We start from the raw sequence: 15,684 nt of genomic DNA on the forward strand, positions 1-15,684 counted from the left end.
GATAGGAGGTTTATGACTACAGTCCCTGCAACTCTGTTTTTTCCCTCAGGATGAGATGCAGGAAACACAGTGCCACAATAATCAGGTACACGAAGAAAGGCCTGAACGAACCTCATGGACAGAAATGAACCCTCTCTGACGGAACCGGGGTTCTCCATCAGCGTCTCCACTGCAGACTCGTACTCCTGTTCCTCGTCAGAAGAGACGTCAAGGCTACTACAGCTACCGAGATCTCTGTCTGTGCCAGTCAGACTCTTGGTTGGAGCATTGAGAACATCAGGAACATCAGGAGCATCGATCTCCTTCTCCTTATCCGACCGTCCAAAGACCCTCTTGAAAAACGAGCTCCTGGTCTTCTTCTCTTGGTCTGCTAAAGTGTCCGAAGCAGGTCTTCTCTTCTGGTCCTGAGGTCACGAGCATCGAGAACATCAGGAACATCGGGAACATCAGGAACATCAGGAACAACAGGTTCTCTCTGGACTAGATGTATCTCCATGTGGACCGTGGTATGGACAGGCTTCTTGGGAGCACCCCTGTAGGGGTCAGGCTGAGAGCTGGGCTCCATGCCAGGACCCAAAGAGTGCATCTCCTCGAGCAACCCATCCCGTCCTCTTGTGTCCTCCTTCTCCTTATCCGACCGCCCAAAGACCCTCTTGAAAATTGAGCTCCTGGTCTTCGTCTCTTGGTCTGCTGAAGTGTGCGAAGTAGGTCTTCTCTTCTGGTCCTGGTCCACTTCTACCGTGTCCCCACCTTTGCAGCTGCACGGTGGAGGGACGCATTCTCAGCAGGGCGGCCGCTACCCGGGACCTATTGCTCTGCTTCCTACCCTTGCTGCGCTGACTGCGGTCAGGCAGTGGCGGGTCCATGCTTGGCTCAGTGGGACATTGACCAGTAACTTTGCAGACCGTGAAGAGAATTAGCCACACTCAGTAAATGTGGAGGGTTAGCCGTGCCCACTCATTCGAAAGCAGTGGGGATGAGGTTGGGTGACCCTGGCATTAGTAAATGCTTTTGTCACCAAATGCAATGAAATCCTCACAGCAATGCTCCTCATCCGTAGAAATCTTGCCTTCACTGGAGTGTAGACACAGTACCTTGGTAATGAGGTCAGGTAATGGGAGTCAGGTGAGATAGGAGGTTTTTGACTACAGTCCCTGCAGCTCTGGTTTTTCCCTCAGGATGAGATGCAGGAAACACAGTGCCACGATAATCAGGTACACGAAGAAAGGAGCAAACGCCTGAACGAACCTCACTGACAGAAATGAACCCTCTCTGATGGAACCGGGGTTCTCCATCAGCGTCTCCACTGCAGACTCGTACCCCTGTTCCTCGTCAGAAGAGACGTCCAGGCTACTGCAGCTACCGAGATCTCTGTCTGTGCCGGTCAGACTCTTGGTTGGAGCATTGAGAACAGCAGGCTCTCTCTGGTTTACATGTATCTCCACGCGGACCGTGGTATGGACAGGCGTCTTGGGAGAACCCCTGTAGAGGCCAGACTGAGAGCTGGGCTCAGTGCTGGGACCCACAAAGTACATCTCCTCGAGCAACCCATCCCATCCTCCTGTGTCCTCCTCCTTGCCTCCTTTCCTTCTCTTGGGTTTCTTAGCCGACCTTCCAAAGACCCTCTTGAAGAACGAGCTCTTGGTCTTGGTCTCTTGGTCTGTTGAAGTGTCCGAAGCAGGTCTTCTCTTCTGGTCCTGGTCCTGGTCCAGGTCCCCTTCTACTGTGTCCCCACCACTGCAGCAGCACAGTGGAGGAAGCATTCTCAGCAGGGCGGGCGCTACCCGGGACCGCTTCCTTTGTTTCCTACCCTCGCTGCGCTGACTGCGCGGCGGGTCCATGCTTGGCTCGTTGGGACTCTGACCAGTAACACCCTTTCTGCCCATGTGAACAGCTCTTGATGCTCATCCCAGTAGAGCCGAATCCACAATGACCCAGCACTGACAGTTCGGGCCTATATGTAGTCTCGTGTATATATATATATATACATACAGTGTCCATTGTGATGTCATAGACATCCACAGAACTGGGCCTTGGCACTGTGCCAGTGCTTGTCATTGCATTGTGACATCACTTTGTTCTGATTGGCCAAAACAAGCTTTTCCTCCACACTGGCTTTCCACTTGATTTTGGAGGAGCATTGCTGTGAGGATTTGATTGTATTCAGCGACAAACGCGTTAATGAGGTCAGGATGTTGGTGATGATCACCACCCCATCTCATCACCCCCAACTCCCTTAACTCATCCCATCCAACAGTATTGGATGGAGCACCACCATCATTCCACTGCTCCACAGCTCAATGCTGGGGGGCGTCATACCCCTCTAGCCCACGTCTGGCATAATTAGGCTCCATGCCCATAGGTTTATGATGCTAATCTGCTCCAGAGAGTCCTATTCTATTGGCAGTACTTCTTCCCTACAGGGACTAGACAAGCTGTGTGTGTGCATTTGCACATCTGCGTTATAGTGTATGTACAATTGGTCATTGTGTGCAACAGTGACATCTTGTGGTCACGAGCTGGTATTACGTTTTAGCAGGAATATGAACAGCCAAATTCTGAAAGCCTCACTGAAACAGCTTTCACTATACATGTGTGTGTGTGTTGTGGTCAATATTATGAGCATATTAGGCAGGAAGCTGGCTAATTTATTTATTTATTTATATATTTTATTTATATTATTATTATTATTTAATACATTTGGGTTCGAACCCATGACCCCCAGGCCATAGTGGCAGCGCATTAGACTGCTGATCCACTCAGAGCTGGCTAATTTATCATTGCTGCCACAACTTTTAGAGGTTCTATAGTTCGAAACAGTGGAGGAACCTCTTAAGGTGCAGCGAGGAACCTTCAAAAAAAGTTTTTAGAAGAAAAATGTGAAACCTTTCTTGAGGGTTCCTCAAAGCACGTCAAGAGGTCCTTCCACAGTTTCAAACTGAAGGACCTCGGAACGTTCATGGATATCGGCCTTGTTGGATGCACTATGTTTTTTCCCTAATGATGGAATCAGAACTTCTATGAAAGGCCTTGGTTGGTCACCTGTAAATGCAGCAACATCACTGACCCTGAGGACCATGTTATGGATGGAATACAGTTTGTTTTACAGGGAGTTTTGAAATCCTTCCTGCCTGGAGGCCGTCCTGTATAAACCCCTCCCTCCCAACAGCTTTCCGTGGAAGTTCAGGCTTAAAAACACCCCGATCATCCATTCAAACTGAAACTCAGGCAAAGGGAATAAAGCCAGCACTAAGTGGATAAACCTCCTGCCCTCCACGCTGCTCTGGTAATGTGTTTCTTCTGTTTTATTACTCAGAGTGTTGAATGTTTTTAACGTCTTTAACGTAGACGACTGTTTCCAGGTGAATATCAGCATCAGCACAGTTTGGGTGCAGTGATAGTGTTGAGGGGACACGGTTTGTTACGAAACCAGTAAATTCAGTATGAAAAAAAGATGAACTGCAGAGCAAATGCACTTTTTTATGGGACACTGAAACACCTGCCTTACTTTTGATTCGCCCTCACCCAACCAATCACTGCTGTCTCTGTCTGTGGCTTCGGCATGGCAACAACCAAGATGATGGATCAGCTGTGTCCCAGGAACTAGACCCTTGAAAAGAATAGAAATCTTAAATGGTTAAGATGTAAACATTCAGAGTCATTCAGAGCGGGGTTTAGTTTGAAACACTCGGTTCTAGATAACTTCCCCCAGTCAGAGCTGTGGTTCTACAGTGGAGGTGAAGGGAAGCAGACCCTAGTCTGAAGCTCTAATAAAAGCTCCTCACAGAAAGTTCTTCACCTAATGGTGATGAAGACGCTGCCTGATGCCTGAGACACTGTTCTACCAGAGTTCTGAGAAGAGTTCGGCTCTAGAACCTGCTTTTAAAATCAGATCATTAAAATGGTGGAGGGATACATGCTGCAGGGTGTAGTGCGGCTACAGAAAGTAGTCCCTACGCCTGGTTCATTTCTCCACCACTGTAGAGAGATCAGACTCATAGTTAATACCTCTGGTCTATTTTTTTTTTCAGGTAAAAGCCTCATTATGCTGTTCTACATCATGGTGACGCTGTGTCTCAGTGCCTCTCTGGCTGATGAAGAGAACCTGGAGCACAACCCCCGACCCTGCATGACCTCAAAGGAAAAGAAAGCCTGCGAGACGTTTCTGTACAAGCATGTAAATAAAGACGCTCCGACCACCCTGGACCAAAACCGCTGGCAGACGTTTATGATCAATAATAAGAAGTTGTGCAATCGACCCGTCCAGTCTTTCCTTCCGTTCGCCCAGAAACAGCAAGTGCTGGGTGTGTGCACTCCCTCCGGGGGTAAAATATATGAAGAAAATATGTGTGTTAGTAAGGTGGAATTTAGCTTCATTACAGTGAGAGTGAACAACACCAACGGCGCATGTATGGTATTTAGCGTCAAATCGGAGAAGAAGTACATCATCCTGGGCTGCGACAAGATCAATAACGTTTGCTGCCCCGTCCATTTCGAAACAAACCCCAAAAATGTTGGTCCGGCTGACTGGAATCGGAACTGTGAAGCGACAAATCTGGCAGAGCATGTGAAGTCTACGCTGGGCCTTCCTGCACTGGACTTTCCTGCACTGGACCTTTCTGCACTGGGCCTTCCTGCCCTGGGTCTTCCTGCCCTGGGTCTTCTGGTCCTCACACTGCTGGTAGCAGCTTTGCTCTGCTGCAGATGCCTCTCAAAAACAAAGGAGAAGAGTGCAGATCACAAGAAGTGAACATAACATTATGATGATGAACTTTACTGCAAAGTTCTAAGCAAATTCAATGTAGTTGTGTTTAGATAGGTGGGCAAACTTTAGGATTGGTGGGCAAACTTAGATGTAAGATGTCTGTAACTCAATTTTATCTACAAATAAAGGAATAAATGTCTTTCTAACTCTACCTGGTCTATAAGTCTTATGAATTATTTATATATATATATAGGATATATTCATATATCTCAATTTTAGATGCTTTTGTTTCATGATGAACGAACCAACAAAAATATACTTACACACTTTATATATTTATCTTTTTATATATATATATAACTGAAAGATTACAGTTGCAATTGTAACGCCGCAACACGTTGTGGGGTTAAAGTGACCTAAAACGAAGCCCTGGCGTCTGATGCTTGTTGAGACAAGTTGAACTGTCCCTGGTAAAACGATCTGGCTGGGGTTCAGGGCCGTATCCATCCGTTATAATTGCGTGATCCGAGTTCCATGAAGGATAAGCGGTTCCCTGTTGAGCAACGTTGCTTCACTAGAAGAAAACGGGCGCAGTAGAAGCTTGTTGTGGGCGTCACGATTCCAAGGAACAGCAGGAGCACAGCGAACTCAAAGCTGTCAGATGTTTCTACAGAATATTCATACACCTGCAGGCGAGGAAAGTTGGGAATCAATGCTTTTCATAATATAAAAAAAAGATTTTTTTGTACGTTTTCTTTTTCAGGACTCAGTAAAGTGCTGACTAGGGTTCTTTGACTCAATAAGACAATGGTGGAACCCTTTTTGGTTCTATATAGATCCATTTCCTATTAAAAAAAAAAAAAGAGATATATCTACAAGACGCTGCGAGAACTATTTAACCAGGCAAAGAGCCAATCACACCTTCAGAACCATTGGAGAAACCCTTGAAGAACAGTGGTCCTCATGGTCTTTCTTAGAAGGTCTCCATGATTTCTAGGAACCATAACATGTTTTAGTTTGAGGCTAAAATGAGATTTCCATTGGAAAGGTATCCAATCAGGACTACAGACAAGCCAAAATACAGCCAGGCAAGCTCTCCTATTGGTCAGTCCTTCAGGAGCTGCACCAAAAGTCTGGCAAATCAGCACCTACTACTACAGAAAGTAAAAATCTGGCCCAGGATTTTCTTCCAACCACCTGAGCATCTCGTTCTGTCTGATTTACGGGTACAGAACTCTAGACCCTCTGAAGGTTCTAGATAGGCTGTGAAGGTAGAGGCAGTGTGTTACAATATTCAGAAACAACATATGGAACAATTTGTCCTAAAAGGGTTCTACCTTGAGCTTAGCATCCATATGGGTGCTATCAGAAATGATTAGCACAGTATTAAAGTTGGGTGTTTCTTCATTCTCAAACGCATTTCCTCCACTCCGGCAACCTCTACTGGTGACACCGCCAGGACGCTGACCGCTGATGGCTGTTTTAGGGACGAAAATACTCTCAGGGTAAAAATCGAAACCATTTGGAGGCCCAGAAGTGAAACAGGAATGTGGCCGGAGGGATTGAGGATATGGGTACAGGTGGGCGTGTATGTTTGAAGAGTAGAAAGTCAAGGACTCCACCTCACCAGCCTGGAGGAAGAAAATGAAAATCATCATAATTCACAACAATACAATCAAATCTCCAGCGTATCTAACCAGCGTATCTAACCTGGACCAAGATTAGAAGCTGTGTAAATATGTGGAGACAAACATTACAAGTGGAAACTGGAACGTACTGGTGCACGTGGATAATGGCGCAGTAAAGTCAACAGCCCACAGCAGCCTAATATGAGGTCAATTTGGCAACCCAGGTTGGGTCGAATAAGGACCACCCCAGCTTACAGAGTTACAGCAACATAAACTAGATTAAAATGTAAAAATAGTGTTAGCTGTTTATGTGGAAATAATCCATAAAACACGCTAACCAATGTATTCTATCTCTTACTTGCATATGTATGGACAAAAGTATTGGGACACCAGCTCATTCACTGCTTCTTCTAAAATCAAGGGTATTAAAAGAGTTAATCCTGCCTAATCCTTGTTGGAGTAACTGTCTCTACTGTCCAGAGAAGAAGACTTTCAACTAGATTTCGGAGGAGGAGCATTGCTGTGAGGATTTGATTGTATTCCGAATGCTTTATACCTCTCCATTGCCACGTCTGACATTAGGCATGGTGCCAGTAGGTTCATGCTGATCTGCTCCACAGGGTCCTATTGTATTAGCTGCACTGTGTCAGCAATGGGTGCAACGTAAAGTAGCTAAATGCACTGATCAGATGGAGCGTCCACAAACATTTGTCATCCATCTGAGTATTAACCAATAACCACAAGCAGAGTGAATGGTAAAACATGCACTGCTGGTCTAAGAAGTTCCCATAAGTGAGAACAGCGGGGTGGGCCGGGCGTACGGGAGGACTTTTAAACCCTGATAAGAGGAAGTGTTTATTTTGGGAACGCATTTAGTCCGAGTACAGAATATAGTTCAATAGGAAGAGCACGGAGACGCTGGACATTCAGTTGGACACACCGGCGGGCCTCTACACTCTACACCGGTAATGTAGACATTGTGGTATTACTGCAGTACTGCTGAAACACCTGTAGGAGAGTAAAATGTGCGTAAATTCAAGTGTGTATTGGAGAGTGATTCAGAATTCTTACCCGAAAACATTACTGGATATATTAATATGACAAATATTATGGCTGTTTAAACCCAGCAGCGTTGGGTGGGAGACTGTTATGGCTTCCTAAACTTCAAAAAGTAAATATACCATAATGTATCACAAATGCAATACATGAAATTAAAATATTAAAATATTGCTCATATTATGTTATATATGTTACACGCACATGGTAGGTGTAATATAATGTGTATAATATTAGATATAAATGTTAGCATTGCTTATAGACAGTACTGTACTGCTTGTGGTAATATAGTGGGAGCCTCCCTAAAGGGTGTATTGAACACTGGACGCACCCATATGTGAATAGCGGGGCGATGCCAACTTCCAGTATGTCCATATGTGCAGGGACGCTGCCATGGAATTGGGGGCCCGGTGAATTATATTAAATATTACAGTGGGCCCCACAACTGTTACAATTCTGCCAAAACACTCAATTCAGAAAATGAATATTCAAATTATAGGCCCCTGTCAGTCACAGGCCCTTAGAATGGTCCTAACTCAACCCCCACCTCCTACACCATACAGCCCATAAGCCCACCTGGGTGGGTGTCTCCCACCCAGCACCTGTTAGGGTCCCAGGGTCCTTCTGAGTTCTATGTTCTACTTCTGATGTGTGTACACTGCTCTCTGGTGGACAACACAAACAACCACAGTCAGTTGAAACACCCCATGATTCTTCAACATGACAATATATAATGTTATAATAATGTGTTAAAAATACAATTTAAAATTCTATTCAACTTTTAAATTTCATAAATATTACAATTAGAAAATCTGGACATACTCATAAAATATTGTACAATTCAAAATGAGTCTAATACCAATCATTTTAGGCAATTATTTGCTGATACAGATTTGATTCCAATAGAAAAGGTTCTCTAAAGAACCATGTTGCCACATACAGACCTTGTTAGCATTAAATGGTTCTGTATCATGGTTCTATACATTCTAGACATTTTAGAACCCCTCTTTTGAGGCTGTGGTGAGGTTTGAAATGTCAGAGATCAGATGTGAGATTTCTGTCACAGCAGGATGATGCTGTTCTACGTCTCGTTGACCCTGTGGGTCAGCGCCGCCTCTCTGGCTGATGAATCCCCACAGCTGGAGAACAACCTGTTCCCCTGCATGCTCTCAAACAGAACCAGCGGCTACCAACAATTCCTGAGAAAGCACCTCGCTCCAGCATCCCTGGACCAAAACCAGTGGCAGGCCTTTGTTCGGAACATCAGTACCTGCTCACGACCGATCCAGTCGTTCCTTCCCTTCTCTGAGAAGCAGAGAGTGGACAGCGTGTGCTCTCCAGCTGGGGGTAAAACATACCATGGGAATCTGTGCATCAGCAATCAAGAATTCACCTTCACTACCGTGCACGTGGACGACAACTGCACCGTAACGGAGGTAAGGCTGGGCAATATGGGTTCTATATCGTACAGTAGAGAAAAACAACGCTATAAGGTACCGGCACTTCTATACAGTACTCTTTGGAGTACCGGGACTGGGAATCTCTATTTTAATTAGAGGCGGGACAACAAAGACTCAAACTCAAAAGCAGGACCAATCAGAATCTATTTTAGCTGGGGGCGGGACAACAGAAAGTCAAACTGAGAGGCAGAACCAACCAGATTCTCTATTTTTGCTGGGGACGGGACAACAGGGAGTCAAATTCAGAGACAGAACCATTTAGAATCTCTGTTTTAGCTAGGGCGGGACAACAGAGAGTAAAACTCAAAAGCAGGACCAATCAGGATCTAGCAGGGGGCGGGACAAAAGAGTCAAACTCAGAGGCAGAACCAAACAGAAGAAACAGTGAATGAGCAGGTGTCCCAATACTTTTGTCTATCTAGTGTGTACTAAACTTTATACTCCACCAGAGGGCAGTGCACATCTTAAACACATACAGTTCGGCTGAAAGTGGCCTCACAGGCTGACGGATCCACCTGCGGTTCTACAGGGTTCTAGACGTGCTCATGACATGTCATGTAATGTATCACACTAACAATATCATCATCATATCACTGCAGGTCCTCCAGGAGACGAAGTACATCATCCTAGCCTGTGACGAACTCCAGGGTTACTGCCGTCCCGTCCATTTCGAGCCCAACAGGAATGATGCCAAACCAGACCAGAGAAACCCAGACTGTCAGAATCCCAGCTCCCGGAACCACAAGGAGTTCTCCCGTCTCCCTCCAGGCCTTCTAACACTGGCCCTGCTGTCAGCTGCCCTGACCCACTTCATATGACCTCCATAAGACCTCAGTAGACACATCCTATAAGAGAGACAGATGCTTTTGCCCATGTGTGTTCACAGAGATGAGATTGGTGACAGTCTAAACGCAGTGTTTGTTAGCAACATTAGCCTAGCATCTCCCATTGTAGACGAAAGAAGCACACGTCGGATACCAAACATGACGTGGCTGACCGACTGAATCTGGGGTGATGGGTCGATCACGTTCACTTGATTTTTAGAGAATTTCAGCTCAGTGAGCACTGCTAATGTTGCTAACACACTTACACACACTCCATCAAAATAATCTGTAAATTGGGGGGATGGTCCCCTAATTGCTTCGTTATATCAGGAAAACAAATAATGAGTAACCTACAAAAATAGGTTATCCCAAACAGAACAGCTCTAATATTTGGACAAAAGTATTGGGACACCTGCTCTTTCACTGTTTCTTCTGAAATCAAGAAAAAGAGTTGTCCTGCTTCTGTTGGAGTAACTCTCTCTACTGTCCAGAGAAGAGCTTTCTACAAGATTCTGGAGGAGAATTAACAAATGAATGAGTGAATAAAAATTCTGGATCTGCATCTTTGCATTTTCTTAAAACATTAAAATTTGTTCTATTACACGTTTATTACGCATGTTCCTCAAAATAGTGTTACAATGTGAATTTCCTGAAGAAACGTGGAATGGTTCCCACTGCCTAGCAGTGTCACTAGTGTAAAACTGTTTATTCAAAGTTGTTGCTATGGTATTTCACATGGTTGCCATGGGGGATCATTGTTATTCCCTAGTCACCTTGCTTGTTTAAGGTGGTAGTAAGTCTATGCTCTTGCAGATGGCCCTGCACAAGGATGATAGGGCTAGAAATACCTGCGGGATGTGCGACAGGGCTCAGACTTTGAGAATAGTGGCACAGGGCAGTGAGGGTCTCGTTGGATGTGTGGAAAAAATGGGCTGCAAATCAGATGTTAATGACTGGCGAAAAGGAGTGACTGCATGTGGGCGTGCCTTCCTTCACCCTCACTCCTTTTAGCCAATCATCATCTCACACACTTAAGACAGCAACATTAATTTAGGACACATTTTATTACCCATCATTCCAGGTAAAAGTGAAAACATACAATGTTTAAAAGTTGAAATGCAGTCTCCTGAAAACAGAAGTGTGAGAGAAGGTCAGGTCGCTACTGGTCTTCTGGAGTTGTAGACTTTGATGCCGTTCTGCATGGAGGACCGGGCGTGTTTGGTCAACAAAGCTCCCGTTGTTTGTTTTTCTCCACACAAATCCCTGAGTGAGAAAACGGCACGAGTCAAACCCGGAAAACCTTCAATCGCAGGAAATATCCCTGATCTGGGGATGAGAAACAGTGGGGTACTCACTGTATATATGGCTCGATGTCGTCCTGCGTCCATTTCTCCCTCATACTGAAGAGTGTGTTAAAGCGCTCCAGTGTGTCCTCAGGCAGATCCTCCACTCTCAGCAGGAAAACCGTCTCTGGCCTTGAGCTTCGATCCACCAGAGCTAAACCCTGACCAGCAGAGAAGCAGAAACTAGACTATAAGAAGACCCGTTAAAGAGCATTCTAGAGCTCCCTCTGCACTCCTGTAGTGTATTACAGTCTGTCAGAATGAGCGTGTGGATCATATGAACATTATAGAGCATTATAGAGCGCCCCCTACGCTTCCTGTAGTGTATTACAGTTTGTCAGAATGAGCGTGTGGTTCATATGATCATTATAGAGCATTATAGAGCGCCCCCTACGCTTCCTGTAGTGTATTACAGTTTGTCAGAATGAGCGTGTGGATCATATAAACATTATAGAGCATTATAGAGCGCCCCCTACGCTTCCTGTAGTGTATTACAGTCTGTCAGAATGAGCGTGTGGATCATATGAACATTATAGAGCATTATAGAGCGCCCCCTACGCTTCCTGTAGCGTATTACAGTCTGTCAGAATGAGCGTGTGGATCATATGATCATTATAGAGCATTATAGAGCGCCCCCTACGCTTCCTGTAGCGTATTACAGTCTGTCAGAATGAGTGTGTGGATCATATGATCATTATAGAGCATTATAGAGCGCCCCCTACGCTTCCTGTAGCGTATTACAGTCTGTCAGAATGAGCGTGTGGATCATATGATCATTATAGAGCATTATAGAGCGCCCCCTACGCTTCCTGTAGTGTATTACAGTTTGTCAGAATGAGCGTGTGGTTCATATGATCATTATAGAGCATTATAGAGCGCCCCCTACGCTTCCTGTAGTGTATTACAGTTTGTCAGAATGAGTGCACATCTGTAGTGTATGTGTAATATGCGTATTGTCTCACTCTGAGCTGGTTCAGTCTTGTGTCCATGCCTTCCGGCACACTCTGCTGCCACACCTCCTGAAACTCTGACAGGTTGAACTTGACGGCGTTCTGCAGCAGCATCTGAGCCATGGCCCTGCAGACTTTATCCTCATCCAGAGCAAACATCACTTCACCTTCTGAGAGAGAAGATATATTAATATTATTAAAATATTAGACTGACCAGCCTTTGGCTTTTTGTGTACTGTATATCATCAGTATTAATAACAACAATAAAAAAGGTAGCAAAAATGTAACATATAAAACAGATAATACCGTCTGTGTCATATCGTCTTCCGTAACAGTTGAGGCAGTGTTCAATCATCGCTCTGTACAGAATACAGGAACACAGAGTCAATGTAGTTCTGAAATGAATCTTAGATCAATTATTAATCTAAAAAAAAAAAAAAGACGACACTATTATTAGATTAGATAGACGGACTCTCTACTGAGTAATACCGCCCACCTGTGTGATGACAGACTTACGTGGGCTCCAGAGGCCCCAGCTCCTCCAGGCACGTCTTCAGAGGAACTTTGCTGAAGGACCACGACTCCGAATCCACCAGCTGAGTCACGTGACCCAGGAGCTTCAGCTCGTAATCAAATTCCAGAAGTCGCCAGTATCCTGTGAACCACACCAGCACACTACGTTCAGACTGAATCATCTAATAACGCCAGGCACTGAATCTTAACTAACCGTCAATTTCACACGCATGAATTGTGTGAAGGTGGGCTTCTAGCTCCTCTCTGCTGGCTTGGATTCTCTCCAGGAGGTCCTCCATCGTGTACTGCAAAACAGAAGACCATTCAAACTGGGCCAAAGTCACCCAAGCAGGTAAAGCCTGCCTCGCTCCACCTAATCCGAACTCCAGCTCCAGCTGTACCTTGCTCTCCGTGGCCTCTTCCTGCGTGCCGATTGGTGGACCACAGTATGGGTTCTCCATGAGAAGCTTCTTCAGCTTCTTCAGCTTCGGCCGCTGACGTCTCAGCTCCCAGTAACTGTTAGCAAAGCCCCAAATCTGACAACACACAGCTGTTATTACACACAGGTCATTACAACCGAGACCAGATGATAGCGGTGAATGGAAGCAGGCGTCGGTTGCCGCCTGCAGCTACAACACGAGTCTTCTGAGTTTCATATGGAATGATGATGATGATGATGATGAAGGTAAAACTCTGGTAGAACTAATAATTGCCAGCTGGGAATACACCAGTCTGAACTCTTACACCAGTGGAACTTCAGGAACTCATCAGTCCTACCTTTGCATGCACCAGCTGAGGATGGCTTGGGCTGTCATTGAGCTGGTCTGGAGTTCTGCATCCTGGTACAAACAGCAGGAGATTGGAGGTATCTGCCATTTTCAGGTCATAGGTTTTGTCTTCACTGCACAGAATAGCATGTTCTTCTTTGTCTCCTCTGATTATGAGACTGTGGAAGCACAAAACAGTCGATTTTAGGTTAGAAATGAGCATAAAATTGGGTTATGCTTGGAATTGTCCGTTCCACCTTAAATGGTGCAGCAGTTCCATTCTGGCGCCTGAGGCGCCAGAATGGAACTGCTGCACCATTTAAGGTGGAACGGACAATCTCCTGCTGTTTCTCCACAGTCTCATAATCAGAACGGACAATTCCAAAAACAAGCCTTAAATTACTTAAATTAATATATAAAGACTCAAACTTTGTTCACAAACATCTTTTAACACCTCATTACACAAAATCTACCTTAATTTTAACTTTAAAAGCCACAATTCGGCTTTAATCCTCACTATTACTGCACAACCCAGTACCACACACAGCTCTGTAGCTATCTACGTTATTTACGCAGCGCTAGCTCGCCAGCTAACCCACCCGACTCACTAAACTCGCCCAAACCCCCCGTTTAATCACCTTTTTCCAGCTTCAATGTGTTTACAAAGTGTGTCATCCACCTCCATGAGACAATAATCCCCAGAAGACGCATTTTCCCCAAATGAAAGGCAGTGAGTTACGGGATGCAGGTCTTCCTCCTTCAGCTTAGCGATCTGCAGCGTAGCCTGCACCTCCTCTAACGTCCTCATCCTATAGACTCTATAAAACTGGGGGTTTTCCGGGCTGGAGAGATCAATAATTTAATAAAGTAATCGGATTAATCGATGCAAAGGGCTGGACGTTAAAGCCAGTCTTGCTTGGAGGGAACGGCACTCAAGTTTCCCGCAAATATTCACCGGAAAAACACCGGCGTGTGGACGGAGCTGGGAGCTGGGTTGCCAAGTACTGCAGAAACCCTCAGCTTGACGGCTGCTTAATTATTAATATTAAAAATATTTTTAAAATATATATTTAGGCTTATCTTATATTTTGCCGTTGTGAACAAAATTATCTTAATAGTTAATAAGTCTAAAATCTGAAATGTATTAATTAATCTCGATAATTCCTGAAATTAGTCTTAAAACTCACGTAATTATTTCCAAATAAAAGCCATTTTCAATATTTTATTATTTTATTATATATATATATATTATTCTTTAAAGATAATGACGTTGTCAGACAGTTTTGAGAAAACAGAACTTAAAAATATTAATATACATATTTATAATGAATTCTTAGAAAAGAAATGTTCAAAATAAATGATAAATATAAAAAATAAAGCGTCTAAAAACGTTTTCAAATACATATTAGTTCACTTTAGTGTGTAAATACTGTAAAATGTAAAACTATAAAAAATGGACGTCACAAACACCAGCGTATTTACATACAGCAGTTAAGCCCCGCCCATTCATGCACATGAAGGCAGTGTTTACATACATGCACAATAACAACAGGCTAATTATATAAAATATAAAGAATTGTATTTATTATATATAAAGAAAATAACTGGGGTTGTTTCTGACGCATAAAACCATGTAATGTTGTGTAAAGTATGTTTATTATATCGGGTTTATTATTTCTTGATTAGAAATATTGATTCAAGCGGCACATCAACATCTACCGCCGTTAGCCACCAGGTGTCGCTGTTATAAAACCTATTGCAATTAATGGGAAACACTGTTTGTCAATTGTTTGACTTCATATCTTAAAATATTGACTTACTGTATTTAAATAATGGCTCATTAACTAAAAAATATTTTTTCTAGCCATTATTGTATATTATAATAAAAAATAAGAAATTATTATTATAAGAATTGTCCCATTCATTTTCTCATGAAAATGTATATTATTTTATAATATATTATATTATATTGAGTTTATAAATCCATTTAATATCCAGACTGATTTTGTTCAAACGTTCAAGCAAATCCAAATCTCGATAATTTTTCAGATATATCGACTTATGTTCTCAAAATATGTCTCAAAATACTATTACAATTTTTGGGCTTTTTTTCACTTTTTAATTTCTAGATTAAACATTAAAACGTTTCAGATATGAGTTAAACATATAATTATTTTTTTAATTCATTTTTTAGTCATTATTATCCATTAAAATTTATTTCGAAATTGACATAGACTTAAGTCGTCGTTTCTAAATATAAGCAAACATTTTTACTATTATAAAAATATAATATTTTAATAATAATTATTATCCCAATTTAACGAATTATTTCATTATTATCTAAAAAGTGACATTATTTTTAGCTAACTATGTATTATTTAAATAAATGACGATCCAATAGGCTCCTCACGCCTGTCCCAAACCCCGCCCCCATGGTG

The 15,684-nt window shown here is 43.4% G+C and overlaps 1 protein-coding gene across 1 annotated transcript; it reads right to left on the bottom strand.

Annotated features, from left to right (window-relative positions):
• Positions 1-10,732: 10,732 nt before the first annotated feature.
• Positions 10,733-14,168, bottom strand: dscc1 (DNA replication and sister chromatid cohesion 1). Its single transcript, XM_072679090.1, has 9 exons — positions 13,885-14,168; positions 13,257-13,425; positions 12,881-13,015; positions 12,694-12,784; positions 12,483-12,621; positions 12,273-12,325; positions 11,979-12,136; positions 11,029-11,177; positions 10,733-10,936 (listed from the first exon to the last, which is right to left on the bottom strand). Exons 1-9 carry the CDS (start codon positions 14,052-14,054, stop codon positions 10,825-10,827), a joined length of 1,176 nt encoding a protein of 391 aa, XP_072535191.1. The 5' UTR covers positions 14,055-14,168; the 3' UTR covers positions 10,733-10,824.
• Between the last annotated feature and the right edge of the window lie 1,516 nt (positions 14,169-15,684).

Source organism: Salminus brasiliensis, chromosome 5, assembly GCF_030463535.1.
Source record: "Salminus brasiliensis chromosome 5, fSalBra1.hap2, whole genome shotgun sequence".
NCBI lineage: Eukaryota > Metazoa > Chordata > Actinopteri > Characiformes > Bryconidae > Salminus > Salminus brasiliensis.